Below are 17,894 nucleotides of genomic sequence, written 5' to 3'. Positions count from 1 at the left end.
GTCAATCAACACATAGATGTCCCGCCCCCTCCAACACAACATAATAACACAGGCCAATCAGCTGTCAATCAACACATAGATGTCCCGCCCCCTCCAACACAACATAATAACACAAGCCAATCAGCTGTCAATCAACACATAGATGTCCCGCCCCCTCCAATACAACATAATAACACAGGCCAATCAACACATAGATGTCCCGCCCCCTCCAATACAACATAATAACACAGGCCAATCAGCTGTCAATCAACACATAGATGTCCCGCCCCCTCCAACACAACATAATAACACAAGTGGGATGCTGTCAATCAAAAGGTGATAGTCCTGTCAAGTTTGTCAACGTCACTCTGATCCTGACCAATCACAGCGTAGCAGCAAACTTACATAGGCTACATGTTGTTAGCTACGCTAGCTGAGCTAAAGTGAGGAGTTTGGTACTATAGCGAGTTTATTCAGATTCAAGATGGACAACGAAGGTGGCCAGGGCAAGAAAATGCAGAAACATACTATTTCCACGTGAGAGAAAGAGAGTTTTGTTTTTTTAATGGTTGGGTGTCAAAGTATACGAGCCTAATAACCTGCGACTGAGCCCTGGTCCTCTGCCCCCCACTGAGAGAGAGACTTGAAACACCTCCTGATAACACTCGCTGTGCCGGCTGGGACGCGTGGGAAACTCCTGAGACAAACACTTCTACAATGTGTGCATATAAAAACACAAGGAAAGCACATTATGAAGTTACAAACCATAACAAAGGAACATCTCAACACAATGTTCTCATAATGCATAAAACTTACAAACTAAATGATAAAAGATACAAATAAAATCCCTTCTATTGCTTTTCTCTTGATGACATCATCAGGAGTCGTCTCCTCTGAGAACTAAATGTTCTCTTCAAATCACAAAGTACTTCCACTAATACGCAGTTTAATGTAGAAATGAAGAATAATGTTTAAGATGCGACGATGAGTATCAAAAACAAGAAGTCTGATGAAGTTTAAACAAGTACAAGTGTATATCAGAACTCCAGCAAGAGAACTTATGAAAGGTGAACAGGTTGATGCACTTTAAGCTTTAAGAAATATATTTAACTCACCAAGTTAATTACATATATATGATATAAACTTCTCCTTAAGCCATTTTAGCTTATTTTTCTTCTTTTTATCAGTATTTTTCATTGTCTGTGGTTATTTTTAGAGTGCCACTGCACCTCAACACTCATACTGGACTTATCCGTGCTGGTCAGATGTCTTCTATGACGCCACCTGTAGCTGTGGTTGAGACACCACAAGACATTTAGCAATATTATCAAATCTCTAGATATGAACTGCTCCATCTTCCACTCGTCTCTCCAGCAGGAGGACCAGTTGATCTGAGCTAATACAAGCTGAGCCTGCAGGTCGGTCCCAGGCAAACAATTACCAATAACTACATTTGATTCTGTGGTGAAGCTCCATAAATATACTTCACACTGTGCAGCTGCTCCTCTTTCACCTTGCTGTCTTCCTCGGGCAGGTTTGTTCACACATCCAGTTTGATGGAGTCCTCTGAAGCAGTGGTCCCCAACCACCGGATATGTGGCATATATATATATTGTACATACATATATTTGTGCAGAGACACAAGCTCAGGGCTCCCACTAATTCAGCGTAACGGTGAGTTTTCTATAAACTTTATATTGTTTTCATCTTTTATTTTTGTTTGTTTCGTATCATCTTATTTCGTCATATTTATCCCGCACACTTTGAAGGCCGGTATGTAAAATATTGTCTTACATGAAACCGGTCCATAGCTCAAAAATGTACTCTGTGTTTCTTTACTGTACTCTACTGTGTTTCTTTACATTACTCTACTGTGTTTCTTTACTGTCCTCTACTGTGTTTCTTTACTGTCCTCTACTGTGTTTCTTTACATTACTCTACTGTGTTTCTTTACTGTCCTCTACTGTGTTTCTTTACTGTCCTCTACTGTGTTTCTTTACATTACTCTACTGTGTTTCTTTACTGCACTCTACTGTGTTTCTTTACTGTACTCTACTGTGTTTCTTTACTGTCCTCTACTGTGTTTCTTTACTGTCCTCTACTGTGTTTCTTTACTGTACTCTACTGTGTTTCTTTACTATACTCTACTGTGTTTCTTTACTGTACTCTACTGTGTTTCTTTACTGTACTCTACTGTGTTTCTTTACTGTACTCTACTGTGTTTCTTTACTGTACTCTACTGTGTTTCTTTACTATACTCTACTGTGTTTCTTTACTGTCCTCTACTGTGTTTCTTTACTGTCCTCTACTGTGTTTCTTTACTGTACTCTACTGTGTTTCTTTACATTACTCTACTGTGTTTCTTTACTGTACTCTACTGTGTTTCTTTACTGTACTCTACTGTGTTTCTTTACTGTACTCTACTGTGTTTCTTACTGTACTCTACTGTGTTTCTTTACTCTACTCTACTGTGTTTCTTTACTGTACTCTACTGTGTTTCTTTACTGTACTCTACTGTGTTTCTTTACTCTACTCTACTGTGTTTCTTTACTCTACTCTACTGTGTTTCTTTACTGTACTCTACTGTGTTTCTTTACTGTACTCTACTGTGTTTCTTTACTCTACTCTACTGTGTTTCTTTACTCTACTCTACTGTGTTTCTTTACTGTACTATACTGTGTTTCTTTACTCTACTCTACTGTGTTTCTTTACTCTACTCTACTGTGTTTCTTTACTGTACTCTACTGTGTTTCTTTACTGTCCTCTACTGTGTTTCTTTACTCTACTCTACTGTGTTTCTTTACTGTACTCTACTGTGTTTCTTTACTGTACTCTACTGTGTTTATTTACTGTACTCTACTGTGTTTCTTTACTGTACTCTACTGTGTTTCTTTACTGTACTCTACTGTGTTTCTTTACTGCACTCTACTGTGTTTCTTTACTGTACTCTACTGTGTTTCTTTACTGTACTCTACTGTGTTTCTTTACTGTACTCTACTGTGTTTCTTTACTGTACTCTACTGTGTTTCTTTACTGTACTCTACTGTGTTTCTTTAATGTACTCTACTGTGTTTCTTTACTGTCCTCTACTGTGTTTCTTTATTGTACTCTACTGTGTTTCTTTACTGTACTCTACTGTGTTTCTTTACTGTACTCTACTGTGTTTCTTTAATGTACTCTACTGTGTTTCTTTACTGTCCTCTACTGTGTTTCTTTACTGTCCTCTACTGTGTTTCTTTACTGTACTCTACTGTGTTTCTTTACTGTCCTCTACTGTGTTTCTTTACTGTACTCTACTGTGTTTCTTTACTGTACTCTACTGTGTTTCTTTACTATACTCTACTGTGTTTCTTTACTGTACTCTACTGTGTTTCTTTACTGTACTCTACTGTGTTTCTTTACTGTACTCTACTGTGTTTCTTTACTGTCCTCTACTGTGTTTCTTTACTGTACTCTACTGTGTTTCTTTACTGTACTCTACTGTGTTTCTTTACTGTACTCTACTGTGTTTCTTTACTGTACTCTACTGAGTTTCTTTACTGTCCTCTACTGTGTTTCTTTACTATGCTCTACTGTGTTTCTTTACTGTACTCTACTGTGTTTCTTTACTGTACTCTACTGTGTTTCTTTACTGTCCTCTACTGTGTTTCTTTACTGTACTCTACTGTGTTTCTTTACTGTACTCTACTGTGTTTCTTTACTGTCCTCTACTGTGTTTCTTTAATGTACTCTACTGTGTTTCTTTAATGTACTCTACTGTGTTTCTTTACTGTACTCTACTGTGTTTCTTTACTGTACTCTACTGTGTTTCTTTACTGTCCTCTACTGTGTTTCTTTACTGTACTCTACTGTGTTTCTTTACTGTACTCTACTGTGTTTCTTTACTATACTCTACTGTGTTTCTTTACTGCACTCTACTGTGTTTCCTTACTGTACACTACTGTGTTTCTTTACTGTACTCTACTGTGTTTCTTTACTGTACTCTACTGTGTTTCTTTACTGTACTCTACTGTGTTTCCTTACTGTACACTACTGTGTTTCTTTACTGCACTCTACTGTGTTTCTTTACTGTACTCTACTGTGTTTCTTTACTGTACTCTACTGTGTTTCTTTACTGCACTCTACTGTGTTTCTTTACTGTACTCTACTGTGTTTCTTTACTGTACTCTACTGTGTTTCTTTACTGTACTCTACTGTGTTTCTTTACTGTACTCTACTGTGTTTCTTTACTGTGCTCTACTGTGTTTCTCTAATGTGCTCTACTGTTTTTCTTTACTGTACTCTACTGTGTTTCTTTACTGTACTCTACTGTGTTTCTTTACTGTACTCTACTGTGTTTCTTTACTGTGCTCTACTGTGTTTCTCTAATGTACTCTACTGTGTTTCTTTACTGTACTCTACTGTGTTTCTTTACTGTACTCTACTGTGTTTCTTTACTGTACTCTGTGTTTCTTTACTATGCTCTACTGTGTTTCTTTAATGTACTCTACTGTGTTTCTTTACTGTACTCTACTGTGTTTCTTTACTGTACTCTACTGTGTTTCTTTACTGCACTCTGTGTTTCTTTACTGTACTCTACTGTGTTTCTTTACTGTACTCTACTGTGTTTCTTTACTGTACTCTACTGTGTTTCTTTACTGTACTCTACTGTGTTTCTTTACTGTACTCCACTGTGTTTCTTTACTGTACTCCACTGTGTTTCTTTACTGTACTCTACTGTGTTTCTTTACTCTACTCTACTGTGTTTCTTTACTCTACTCTACTGTGTTTCTTTACTATACTCTACTGTGTTTCTTTACTGTACTCTACTGTGTTTCTTTACTGTACTCTACTGTGTTTCTTTACTGTACTCTACTGTGTTCTTTACTCTACTCTACTGTGTTTCTTTACTCTACTCTACTGTGTTTCTTTACTATACTCTACTGTGTTTCTTTACTGTACTCTACTGTGTTTCTTTACTGTACTCTACTGTGTTTCTTTACTATACTTCACTGTGTTTCTTTACTGTACTCTACTGTGTTTCTTTACTGTACTCTACTGTGTTTCTTTACTCTACTCTACTGTGTTTCTTTACTGTACTCTACTGCGTTTCTTTACTCTACTGTGTTTCTTTAATGTGCTCTACTGTGTTTCTTTACTGTACTACTGTGTTTCTTTACTGTACTCTACTGTGTTTCTTTACTGTCCTCTACTGGGCTCATGTAAATATAAAACATTAGATTATCAGAGAACATAAGAACTGAATCCTCTTCAGGTCAGTTTACAGTAGAAACAGACTCTTACTTTGTGTCTGAGGGTCCAGGTTCATTACTGAAGTTTGGAGGTCTTTCTATAGACCAGTCAGTCTTCACAGACAGACAGCTGGGGACTGGAGACACTGAGCCGTCCTCCTCCTCCTCATCTTTGAAATCATTCATCTTCTTTAGTCTGAGAGTTACAGACACACACACTGCTGAGCTGAAAGACAAGAAGAGAAAGAGAAAGAACTAAATGAAAACTTGAATGAAGCTGAGAAACATTAGCAGACAACATTCTGGAATATTTTCCAAAAATCTCAAACAAAAACAGAATTGAAAAGTAGTTTGCGTACGATGAGGGCATCTCATTTTAAGATCAGATGTTAATGTAATATGTTAAAGGATATGCTGCAATACTCACATGTTTTGTGTTTCTCAGCTGTGATCAACTTGTTATTGATCCTGTAGGAACACAATCCCAAAAGTTATGTCTCAAGTTTAAATAACAGTTTGTTCTTAGAGTTAGCCAGCTTCAGAGTCCTGACACGAGCAGACTGATGGAATGCTTTACATCGCATCATATCTTCTGTGCAAACACTACAACTGACTGCAGACAGCTCTGAGCCTGCATTACAGGAAGTAACTCGTCTTTAGTCTGGATCCAAAAACCAAACACACATGTTCAAAAGTTACAACTTCTAACATGTTGCTTGGCTTTGCATTGTCAGCTTATGTTTTATTGTTGGTGGAAGAATGAAAGAAAAGAAACACCAGATGAAAGAACAGGAGAACCTGCAGTCAATGAGTAAAATCACTGATTAGTTCTGCTAAGCTAGGCTACAAGTGGAAGGTAGAACTGGGCGATTCCCCAACGTGAGTAACACATTAACCCCCCTGTTAGTACAATACTGCTGAACCAGCAGAGACTGAGTCGGACCCTGACTGACCTGAGAGTCTCCAGTCTGCAGTTTGGACTCTCCAGAAGGTCACACAGCAGCTTCACTGATGAATCCTGCAGCACGTAGTAACTCAGGTCCAGCTCTCTCAGATGGGAGGGGTTGGACTTCAGAGCTGAGGCCAGAGAAGCACAGCTGATCTCTGACAGACTGCGGCCCCTCAATCTGAATAAAGAAAACATGATGTGGATACAAATCCATTTATAATCCAATCAGATGTGTTCAGGTTTAAATGTGTGGCTCAACATTACTACGTCCTAATCCATGAATTAGAGTGACGCTGTCATTCTGTTATTGTGCTCATCATAACATCAGCTTCTACTTTATTATCTGTGGAAACACATTGAAATGAATGGAAACAAAGAATTCTTTGTGCTTGAGAAAGTAAACTTCATCAGTGTACACTAATATTAGTTCAGATGACCTTCTGTATACAGATGTGAGCGTTTACCAGACGTAAACATAAATGTACTTTAATAACTAACAGTGGACATTTGCTACAGCTGCTTTAACAAACAGTCGTCTTCTGTGACTGCACACTCAATTTAGTGCAAGAAAAGTGAAAATATGAACAAAAGGAAATTTACAACTTTATGGATGCAAGTTATTTATGTCCATAAATTATGTTCACTTGTTCATTAAACATGTTCGATCTACAGTAGTACCAGAGAGTCAGTGAACTGACCTGAGAGTCTCCAGTCTGCAGTTTGGACTCTCCAGACAGTCAGACAGCAGCTTCACTCCTGAATCCTGCAATTTGTTGTTGTAACTCAGGTCCAGCTCTCTCAGATGGGAGGGGTTGGACTTCAGAGCTGAGACCAGAGAAGCCCAGCTGATCTCTGACAGACTGGAGCTCCACAATCTGAATAAAGAAAACATGATGTAACTTTAGAAAACAATGTTCCTGCTTGAAATAATTCAAGGTTTAATAATCTGTTCAGAGCTGAAGAAGTTTAGAAAGTGGAAACTCCAAACATGATAAAACTGTGAGATACAAACAGTGACAAAGAGCTCTCATTAATATTAATAAACAACGTGCTTCTACTTGAATAAAAAGCAGTGACGTCACATCCTAAACTCTGCCAGCTCCACCAGTGGATCCAACTATACAAACTCATCATGTGCAGACACACACAAAGAAAAACCACAGAAGTTGATTCAACTCAAGATCCCAAAGTTTCCAGAGATGCAAATCTGTCAGAATGAATTCTGAAGAACTGAACAAAAGACATTTTTTAGGAATAGTGGAGTCAGAAACTCAAAGTATCTTCAGTTTAAACTGTTCAGTATCATCAGCATATAGCTTCATAACGATGTTGGAAAAGCAAACATTGAATATATTTGTTAGTGTTTGAGAGTTGAAAGAGATATTTATTCATTGTATTTATGTATTATTTATTGTCATTAGTTAAAAACATGGAGAATATAACATGAAATTCAGCAGTTTGAGAGGTTCAGACTGAACTCTGCAGTGTAGGATTGTTCTTGTTAGATTTAAATCTATAGCTCAACATTGATCCTCCAATCAACGAACTAAACCACTGAAGAAGAAAACAGACTTTAGCATCAGGACACTCAGCGTGGATCAGTATAATATCTGCTTTATGTCTGCAGCTTAGTGTCAACACAACTTTCACATATTAACCTCAGAACAGAAGTAAAAGTTGCTGAACTGACCTGAGAGTCTCAAGTCTGCAGTTTGGACTCTCCAGACAGTCAGACAGCAGCTTCACTGATGAATCCTGCTGCTTGATGTACTTCAGGTCCAGCTCTCTCAAATGGGAGGGGTTGGACTTCAGAGCTGAGAGCAGAGGAGCCCAGCTGATCTCTGACAGACTGGAGCCCCACAATCTGAATAAATAATTGATGGAACAACACTGAGATCAAAGAACATTCCTCAGTTTATTGATCAGCACATCTGTCTTTACTGTAAACAAGCAATAAACCAAGAAATATCTGAATCCCTTATTTCCTTCAATGTATGTGTAGATATATATATCTATCTATCTCGGAGGGGACAGTTACTCCTCTGAGCAATACGACAGCATTACACCCTGTATGTGTGAGTTTGATCATCTTTTGTATGTATAACTCTGTTCCTTCTTGTAAGAATATTGATCCATCCATCAATCCATCCATCGTCTACCGCTCATCCGGGGTCGGGTCGCGGGGGCAACAGCTCCAGTAAGGAACCCCAAACTTCCCTTCTCCGGGCCACATCCGCCAGTTCAGACTGGGGGATCCTGAGGCGTTCCCAGGCCAGTGAGGAGATATAATCTCTCCACCGAGTCCTGGATCTTCCCCGGGGTCTCTTCCCAGCTGGACGTGCCTTGAACCCCTCCCTTGGGAGCACCCAGGTGGCTCCTTACTCGATGCCCGAACCACCTCAACTGGCTCCTTTCCGCAAAGGAGCAGCGGCTCTGCTCCGAGTCTCTCACGGATGGCTGAGCTTCTCACCCTATCTCTAAGGGAGACGCCACCCATCTGAGAAAACCCATTTCGGCCGCTTGTACCCGTGATCTCGTTCTTTCGGTCATGACCCAGCCTTCATGACCATGAGGGTAGGAACAAGGATCGCCCGGAAGATCGAGAGCTTTGCCTTCTGGCTCACCTCTCTTTTCGTCAAAACGGCGGTAAAGCGAATGCAATACCGCCCCCGCTGCTCTGATTCTCCGGCCAATGTCTCGCTCCATCGTTCCCTCACTTGCGAACAAGACCAGGAGGTACTTGAACTCCTTCACTTGCGGTAAGGGCTCATTCCCTACCCAGAGTAGGCAATCCACCGGTTTCCTGCTGAGAGCCATGGCCTCAGATTTTGAGGTGCTGATCCTCATCCCAACTGATTCACACTCGGCTGCGAACCGATCCAGTGACTGCTGAAGGTCACAGACCGATGACGCCATCAGGACCACATCATCTGCAAAAAGCAGTGATGAGATCCTCAGGCCACCGATCTGCAACCCCTCTCCTCCACGACTACACCTCGATATCCTGTCCATGAAAATCACAAACAGGATTGGTGATAAAGCGCAGCCCTGGCGGAGGCCAACATTCACTGGAAACGAGTCCGACTTACTGCCGAGTATCCCGACACAACTCTCGCTTTGGGCGTACAGGGATTGGATGGCCCTCAGAAGTGACCCCCTCATCCCATACTCCTGCAGCACCTTCCACAGTATCGACCGGGGGACCCGGTCATACACCTACTCCAGATCCACAAAACACAAATCCCAGGCCCCCTCCAGGATCCTTGCGAGTTGGTCTGTTGTTCCACGACCAGGACGGAATCCGCATTGTTCCTCTTCAATCAGAGGTTCGACTATCAGCCGAAACCTCCTTTCCAGCACCTTGGAGTAGACTTTACAAGGGAGGCTGAAAATTGTGATACCCCTTTAGTTGGCACACACTCGCTGGCGTGTCAACAAAGACAGCCCCTCAACACCCAAAGCCTTCAGCATTTCTGGACGGATCTCATCAACCCCTGCGGCTTTGCTACTGTGGAGTTATTTGACTACCTCAGTGACTTCCAACAGGGAAATTGACGATGGTCCCCCATCAGCTTCCAACTCTGCCTCTACAGTCTCCCAGCAAGACCATGGAGTCCCCTACTGGAGCCCACTGCAGGGCTCTATTCAGGGTCTCCAAGAAGGCAGAATACTCCGAACTGGTGTTTGGGGCATAGGCACAAACAACAGTCAGAGTTTTCCCCCCCGTAACCCGAAGGCGTAGGGAGGCGACCCTCTCGTCCACCGGGGTGAACTCCAACGTAGCGGCGCTCAGCCGGGGGCTTGTGTATCCCCAACCCCGCCCAACGCCTCACACCTTGGGCAACTCCGGAGAAGAATAGAGTCCAACCCCTATCCAGGAGTACGGTTCCAGAGCCAAGACTGTGCGTAGAGGTAAGCCCCACCAGATCCAACTGGTAGCGCTCCACCTCCCGCACTAGTTCCGGCTCCTTCCCCCACAGAGAGGCGACAATCTACGTCCCCAGAGCCAGCTTCTGCTGCCCGGGTCTGGTCTGTCGAGGTCCCTGACCATCACTGCCACCCTTGTGACAGCGCACCCGACCCCAGTGGTTTTTCCTATGAGTGGTGGGCCCACAGGATGGATGGATGGGAGGCACCACGTAGCTTCTTCGGGCTGTGCCAACCGGGCTCCGTGGCAAACCCGGCCACCAGGCGCTTACTGTCGGGCCCTCCCTCCGGGCAGGGTCTCTCCTTCTCTTTCCCTTTATTTTTTCTTTCATGAAGTCATTTTGAAGAATATTGATTAACCTCTTATTTGATTTTGATCCTGACTCCGTGGGTTTCTTTAAGAATATTTTTCCAACAAGAAAACATTATGTAACTTTAGAAAACAATGTTCCTGCTTGAAATAATTCCAGGTTTAATAATCTGTTCAGAGCTGAAGAAGTTCAGATTTCAATGTCAGCAATAATACAAATGTGTTGGTAATCAAAGCTCAAACTCTCTGCAGCCTGTTTCTCTCTGTCATCAGATGTTTAACAACCTCATTCATATCTCTCACATACCTCAGTACTGAAATCTTCTTCACCGACTCATGGACCACAATGTGAGAAATAAAAATGGATTTTTAATCTCAATGAGACCTATCCTGGTCAAATAAAGGATAATAATAATAATAATAATAATAATAATATTAACAATTATAATAATAATGAGTCTTTGGAAACTGAAGAACTGTCCTGTCAAACATTTAATTTCTCTGCTTTACATTATCCTTCACAATTTGAAATGTCTTTTTGCAAATTGTGCAAATGATATTTACTACATGAGCTACAGTCAGTGAACTGACCTCAGTGTCTCCAGTCTACAGTTTGGACTCTCCAGTCCAGCAGACAGCAGCTCCACTCCTGAATCCTGCAGCTTGTTGTAACTCAGCTGCAGCTCTCTCAGATGGGAGGGGTTGGACTTCAGAGCTGAGGACACGACTTCACATTCAGTCTCTGACATTTCACATTCAGAAAGTCTGTAATGACACATAAATTACAAAATGTGTTATTATGAAAGAGGAAAAATTAATTTATTTCATGCATTTGATGACAAAACATTTGCTGTTAGCTAATTTAATATATTTATTGAGTATTTAATATATGCATTGTCCCCCCCCCCCCCAACCAGGATACTTGGTAGATGCCCACAGGATACTGAATGTTATTGGGGGCTTTATTTTGAAGGATTGCATTCATGTTTTGAACTCACATCTAAACTGATTCTTACACACATCTGCAGTTTTCCAGTTATAATTAAATGTTCTTTAGTGTTGTTGGATTATAAACGGCGTAAGGAATTCTTTGTGTGTTGTAACTGCGTCTGAACTCCCCTGTCTCTGCTCTGACTGGCATCTTCAGAACACGAGGCAGGACAAGCCGCTGTGACATCAGTGGTTCATCTGATCTCACTGTGTTTGACATGAAACAATAATTCTCATCACTTAACATACCTGCAGATAATATTTGTTTGGATTTAATGTTGCAGATGAAGGGACAGAGTAGTGCTGCAGTTACATTGAGGCTTCCATAATGTCCACTGTTAGTGTGATCTGATCCTAGGTCTGTCTCTGCTAGCTACCTTCTGCTATCACTGACTGTTGACAAACACAACAGAAAGGAAACAAATTGCTTGAAAATATCAGAGATGTACAGAAATAAATGTTAATATATTTCAATATTTTGATGTGAAAAATGTATTCAGCACACAAACACTATTAACAAACCAATAAGGCTGAAATATGTTCAATATAATACCATCAGAAAGATGTTATCCGTGTATCATCACCAAAACATGATCAGACCTGTTATTGGTGGGAAATTATTTAGATCTTATTTTAAACTCTTCAGCATAAAAACATCAGGTATTACCTGTGTGTCTGATGTAATGATGAAGAAAGTGCTATAATGTAATAATAACTTCTCTGCATTCACTCATAACTGTAAAATGTGATTAAACCTCGAGCACCTCTAAAGTCTTTAGTTTGACAAGGTCTGCATGTCGCCTCCATCCCCCAAAGGAATGAAATGAGAGGAAGAAACTGTCAAGTGTCACAATTATTAGAAATAAATAGAAAAACTGTTCATGAACTTTACAGATAGAAACTGAAACATCTACTTGTTTTGCTCTCACAAGCGTTTGAAACAGCTCGAGAACATCTGAAACTAAATATTGAAATATATAAGTGGATCTATTTAAAATATAAAATGAATTTTATATTTGAAGAACTAAACGTCTAATCTACACTGATTTATAAAGTTCATCACATCTGGACTTACACAGCCTTTCTGCAGTTCCTCACAGCTGGAATCAGTCTCCGTCGTCCCTCCTCTGACGTGTTGTACTTCTGCAGGTCCATCTCATCCAGAACCTCCTCTGACATCTGCAGCATGTGAGCCAGAGCTGAGCACTGGATCTCAGAGAGTTTCTTCTGTGATCTGTTCTCTGACTGCAGGAACTCTTGGATCTTCTGATGTACCGAGTGGTCCTTCATCTCTGTCAGACAGTGGAAGATGTTGATGCTTCTGTCAGGAGAGATATCGTCACTCCTCATCTCCTTCAGGTTGGTGATGGCTCTCTGGATGATTTCTGGACTGTTGTGTGTCTGACCCAGCAGGCCTCCTAAGAGTCTCTGGTTGGACTCCAGAGAGAGGCCGTGGAGAAAGCGGACAAACAGGTCCAGGTGGCCATTCTTACTTCTGAGGGATTTCTGCATGGCTTCAGACAAGAAGACATCCAGGGATGAGTCATTCTTCCAGTCACTCCCCAGGAAGTCCTTCAGTACCTCTGTGTTCCTCTTGCTGTAACAGTGGAACAGGTAGACTGCAGCCAGAAACTCCTGAATGCTCAGATGAACAAAGCAGTAGACTGTTTTCTGGAAGATCACACTCTCTCTTTTGAAGATCTCTGTACAAACTCCTGAGTACACCAAGGCCTCCGTGGCATCAAGACCACACTGCTCCAGGTCTTCTTGGTAGAACATGATGTTTCCTTTCTCCAGATGTTCAAACGCCAGCCTCCCCAGCTTCAGAAGAACTTCCCCATCAGCCTCCATCAGCTCTTGTGGACTCGTCTCATGTCCCTCATCATACTTCTGCTTCTTCCTCTTGGTCTGAACCAGCAGGAAGTGTGAGTACATGTCAGTGAGGGTCTGGGGCAGCTCTCCTCTCTGGTCTGTAGTCAACATGTGGTCCAGAACTGTAGCAGTGATCCAGCAGAAGACGGGGATCAGACACATGATGTGGAGGCTCCTGGATGTCTTGATGTGAGAGATGATTCTGCCGGACCGTTCTTCATCACTGAATCTCCTCCTGAAGTACTCCTCCTTCTGGACGTCAGTGAAGCCTCGTACTTCTGTTACCCTGTCCACACATGCAGGAGGGATCTGATTGGCTTGCCTGCAGGTCGGGAAGTTATCCAGACGAGAGCCGAGGGAAGCAGATTCCCCGCTGATGAGGTTTGTCAACAGCATGTTGACTGATGACTGCTGTGTGACATCAGACACAACCTCATTGTTGTGGAAATCCAGTGAAAGTCTGCTTTCATCTAGGCCGTCAAAGATGAACAAAACGTTACAGACAGCGAGCGTCTCTGCTGTGACCTTCTGTAAGGTTGGATGGAAGACATGGAGCAGCCTGAGAAGACTGTACTGCTCAGCTTTGATCAAGTTCAGCTCCCTGAAGGAAAGCAGAATCACCAGACTGACATCTTGGTTTTCCAAACCCTCTGCCCAGTCCAGAGTGAACTTCTGCACGGAGAAGGTTTTTCCAACGCCAGCGACGCCGACCGTCAGAGCGACTCTGATGTGTACCTGTTGGTCAGGTAAGGCTTTAAAGATGTCGTGGCACTTGATTGGAGCGTCACGGAGAGTCTTTTTCTTGGACGCTGTCTCAAGCTGCTTCACCTCATGTTGGATATTAACCTCTTCACTCAGTCCCTCTGTGATGTAGAGCTCAGTGTAGATCAGGAGGGTTTTACTTCCTGTTTCATCACTTCCTTCAGTCACACGTTCACATCTCCTCCTCAGACTGATCCTATGTTCATCTAAAACCTCCTGCAGACCTCTATCTGCTGAAAGAGAAGAACAATGTGAGATTAATAAATATATATAACAGATCATAATGTGCTGCACAAACAAATGAAGCAGGAAGAATCCTGTTTTCAGACATGAAGACAGCAGCAGACAGATGTACAGTCTTACTGTGTGCACAGCTGGTAGAGACTGGATCCTTCAGGACGTCCTGACACAAAGCACAGCTGGACAGCTGCTCCTCCACAGAAACAGGAGTTTTGCTCTTCTTTCTGTGGAGATGAACACGTTCTTTATAACACATCACAATAGTGGTGGTTTTCACTAATTGGTACAACCCAAGGTGGCAAATTCTATTTGAGTATTTTGAAAAGGTCTATATCTCTAACATGATAATGTTGCAGTTTAGTCCCAGTTATCAACCTTCAATGACTGTTGATTCAAAGAATAAAAAATAATCTTATCACTTAATTTGAACAGAACATGTCATACTAAGAAATTAAGAATTCTGACTCTTTCATTCACTTAATTAACCAATGATGACCATCATCATCATCATCATCATCATCATCATCACAAAAGGTTGATAATGTCCCTTTCTGCAGTCCAATAACACTGGAAAAGTTTACAGTAGAAACAGACTCTTACTTTGTGTCTGAGGGTCCAGGTTCATTACTGAAGTCTGGAGGTTCTCCCATAGACCAGTCAGTCTTCAGAGACAGACAGCTGGGGACTGGAGACACTGAGCCGTCCTCCTCCTCATCTTTTAAATCATTCATCTCCTCCAGTCTGAGAGCCCCACACACACACACACACACACACACACACACACACACACACACACACACACACACACACACACACACACACACACACACACACACACACACACACACATTAATCAAAATGTTTTCTAGCATCATGATGATAAACTGTGGTTTAAATACAATAAATAAGTCGGACTACAGACTGTGGAGTCTGTGTAACGTCAGTTCAATGATTTCTTTCTTAAACCAGTAAACAGAAAAGAGACTGCGATGCTTTTTAGTTTTTGCTTTTTACCTCCTAAATGTTGAAATTAACTTTGTATCCGTTTAGGGCCGAGGGGCGAGGAGGAACTCCCGGAAGTAGTTTCAAAAAGTTGTGTAGAGACTAAGCCAACACTTTAAGCCACTGGAGTTCCGCTTTGTTGCTCTAGTTGACGCACTTGTTGTCGTGCCTGCTGAAATAAAGATTCCGATTCCAAACATTTGCAATTGAACATTCAGTCCGTTTATTTCTTTTTCCATCAGCAAACATACCATGACATTTTGACACACAATAGGTTAGCCTGCGGGAGCAAACGCTACACATTGGTTCCTACTTATAGCAGGAGTGCTAATTGGCTCCTACAATCTGTATTTTCAGTCCAGTAGAAGAGTATGAAACTGTTCTGGACGCAAAACGTCTCAAAAAACACAGGAGAAGGAGAAGGGAAGAAGAAGAAGAAGAGAAGAAGAAGAAGAAGACAAAGTAGAAGAGAAGGAGAAGAGAAGAAGAAGAAGACGAAGGAGAAGACGAAGTAGAAGGAGAAGAGAAGAAGAAGAAGAAGAAGAAGAAGACAAAGTAGAAGGAGAGGAGAAGAAGAAGAAGACGAAGGAGAAGAAGAAGAAGGAGAAGGAAGAAGAAGAAGAAGAAGAAGAAGAAGAAGAAGAAGAAGAAGAAGAACACATTCATGTTTCCCTCATTTGCATCTTTTCCTTGCAGATGCCCAACGGGGAGGCACGGAGAGACGAAGGAAACCATGCGAGGAGAGGAAACAAGGAAATGTTTTTTAGAGAACTGAGACGTCCTTTCCTCTGAAGCGTCACGTGAAGAGACGTGTTTCTGATCACAGCTGATCAGCTGTCAGTTGGCTTTAACAGCTGAAGAGACTTCTGATGGAGCTTGTGTCTGCACACATGTGCACTGTGCTGATACTAATGAAGACTCATTATGTGTGAGAGCAGCAGGTACCTGTCGAACAAACACCTGCAGTCTGTCTTTATACTGTGTCCTGCTGACAGGCTCAGGGACCTTTTCTACTGACTCAACGCATTTATAGTATTTACTCATTATTTGCGTCTGTATTTATTGATATTGTGGATCCATTATTTAATAACCAGATTATGATTGTGGTCTTTTGAACGCTGGAGATGATTGATGAGGCTAAATGCTTCAGGTAAAGTAGAGAATATATAACTCCTATCAAAGCAGAAGCTCAGGAATCATCAGCCTCACGTGACTGAACGGAAATGAGCAGAAATAAAAGTGTAAATGTAAAAAGTGTTCCTTGCTGACAGACTCTCCGACTCTCTGGATTGAACACGGCTAGAGGAAAATAAATAGAGTTTAACTAAATACAGAGGAAATAGGGAATATTAGATAAACAGATGAGGAATACAAGTCATAGCAGAACATACTAAAACATTTCCATAAGTGAAAATGTTAGATATTCTAAAATATAGAAATGTATACATAAGTAACAGTGTATACTGTAAATGTTTGTCATCATACCCATAGCAGATAAATAAACCTGCACACATGAAGATATAAGACATGAGGTACTAAGACATAAGGCTGATGTCCTACCTGTAGCACAGAGCCACGAAGGTGTTTCCTGAGGATCTGCTTGGTGGACGGGCAGATCTTCAGCTTGGACAGGAAGTGCTGATGAAGTCGTGAGGCGTGACTGAAGCAGAAACTTCTTCCTGCTCAGATGTCAACACACTCTGCGCATGTCTGCTATCAACCCGGAGTCACTGTCAGCACCGGACACCTTGTTTACAGGAGCACGGCTTTTATTTTGAAACTACTTCCGGGAGTTCCGCCAGAGTGTTGCGTTTAGTATAGTAACGTTTCTCACGACGTTATTCCTCCTACAGCGTCCATTACAATGATGACGTCACTAAGCGACTTCCAGGACAGCCAATGGCTGCTGTCCTTACTGAGGAGTTGGCAACACTGCACGAGACGGACGCAAAGTTAATTTGAACTTTTAGAAGGTAAAAAGCAAGAAGAAGAAGTTTAGTGTTGACTGGTTGGAGAAAGAACAAGCATTGATCCGGAGGGTGACGGGTTGTGAGGCTGCTCTCCATCTGGACTGTGCTGCTGTGTGACATGTAGCGATGATGCTCACAAACATTTCATCACATTGGACTCCAGGACTCTGCTTGTTAGAGACACACAGCAGGACACACTAAAGAATGAATGTGTAAAACCCCAGCAGAGCTGCTGTTAACACTCACCCTGTTCTGCTGCTGCGGCTCTGTCGACGAGAAAATGGCGTCTGTCAGTCCGACTTGTTACTTTCACTTTCAATGTCCCTCCCTGTTGGCAACTCCTCCTGCGTTTCATCAGCAGCTTTACTGTGTGAATGTGTTCACAGACAGGGTTATTGTTCCGATGCTCCCACAGTTACACAGTTCAAGAACACATTAAAGATAAAACAGACATGCAGCTGAAAACAAGTACAAATAATAAAACCTGTAAAATACTCAACAGCAGTAAAAGTCCTGCATCCAGAACCTTACTTCAGTAAAGTGTGGAAGTATTGGAAGTAAAGTGTACTTTGAAAAGTAGTGATTGTGCAGTAAATGTTTTATATTATATCTGATGCATTAATGTGTGTATATATATATATATATATCCATCCATCAATCGT

The 17,894-nt window shown here is 41.7% G+C and overlaps 1 protein-coding gene across 1 annotated transcript; it reads right to left on the bottom strand.

The window, feature by feature from the left end:
* Positions 1–5,124: 5,124 nt before the first annotated feature.
* On the bottom strand, positions 5,125–17,622 carry LOC115021406 (protein NLRC3-like). Its single transcript, XM_029451851.1, is given in 10 exon segments — positions 5,125–5,436; positions 5,638–5,678; positions 6,858–7,034; positions 10,988–11,161; positions 12,462–13,576; positions 13,579–13,623; positions 13,625–14,253; positions 14,384–14,484; positions 14,861–15,001; positions 16,823–17,622. Coding segments are annotated over 9 exon segments (2,436 nt in total). The 5' UTR covers positions 14,992–15,001; positions 16,823–17,622; the 3' UTR covers positions 5,125–5,413.
* Between the last annotated feature and the right edge of the window lie 272 nt (positions 17,623–17,894).

The sequence above is a fragment of the Cottoperca gobio genome, chromosome 16 (genome assembly GCF_900634415.1).
Source record: "Cottoperca gobio chromosome 16, fCotGob3.1, whole genome shotgun sequence".
Lineage (NCBI taxonomy): Eukaryota > Metazoa > Chordata > Actinopteri > Perciformes > Bovichtidae > Cottoperca > Cottoperca gobio.
Note: the sequence above shows the minus strand (reverse complement) of the source record. Positions and strands in the feature narration are given on the sequence as shown.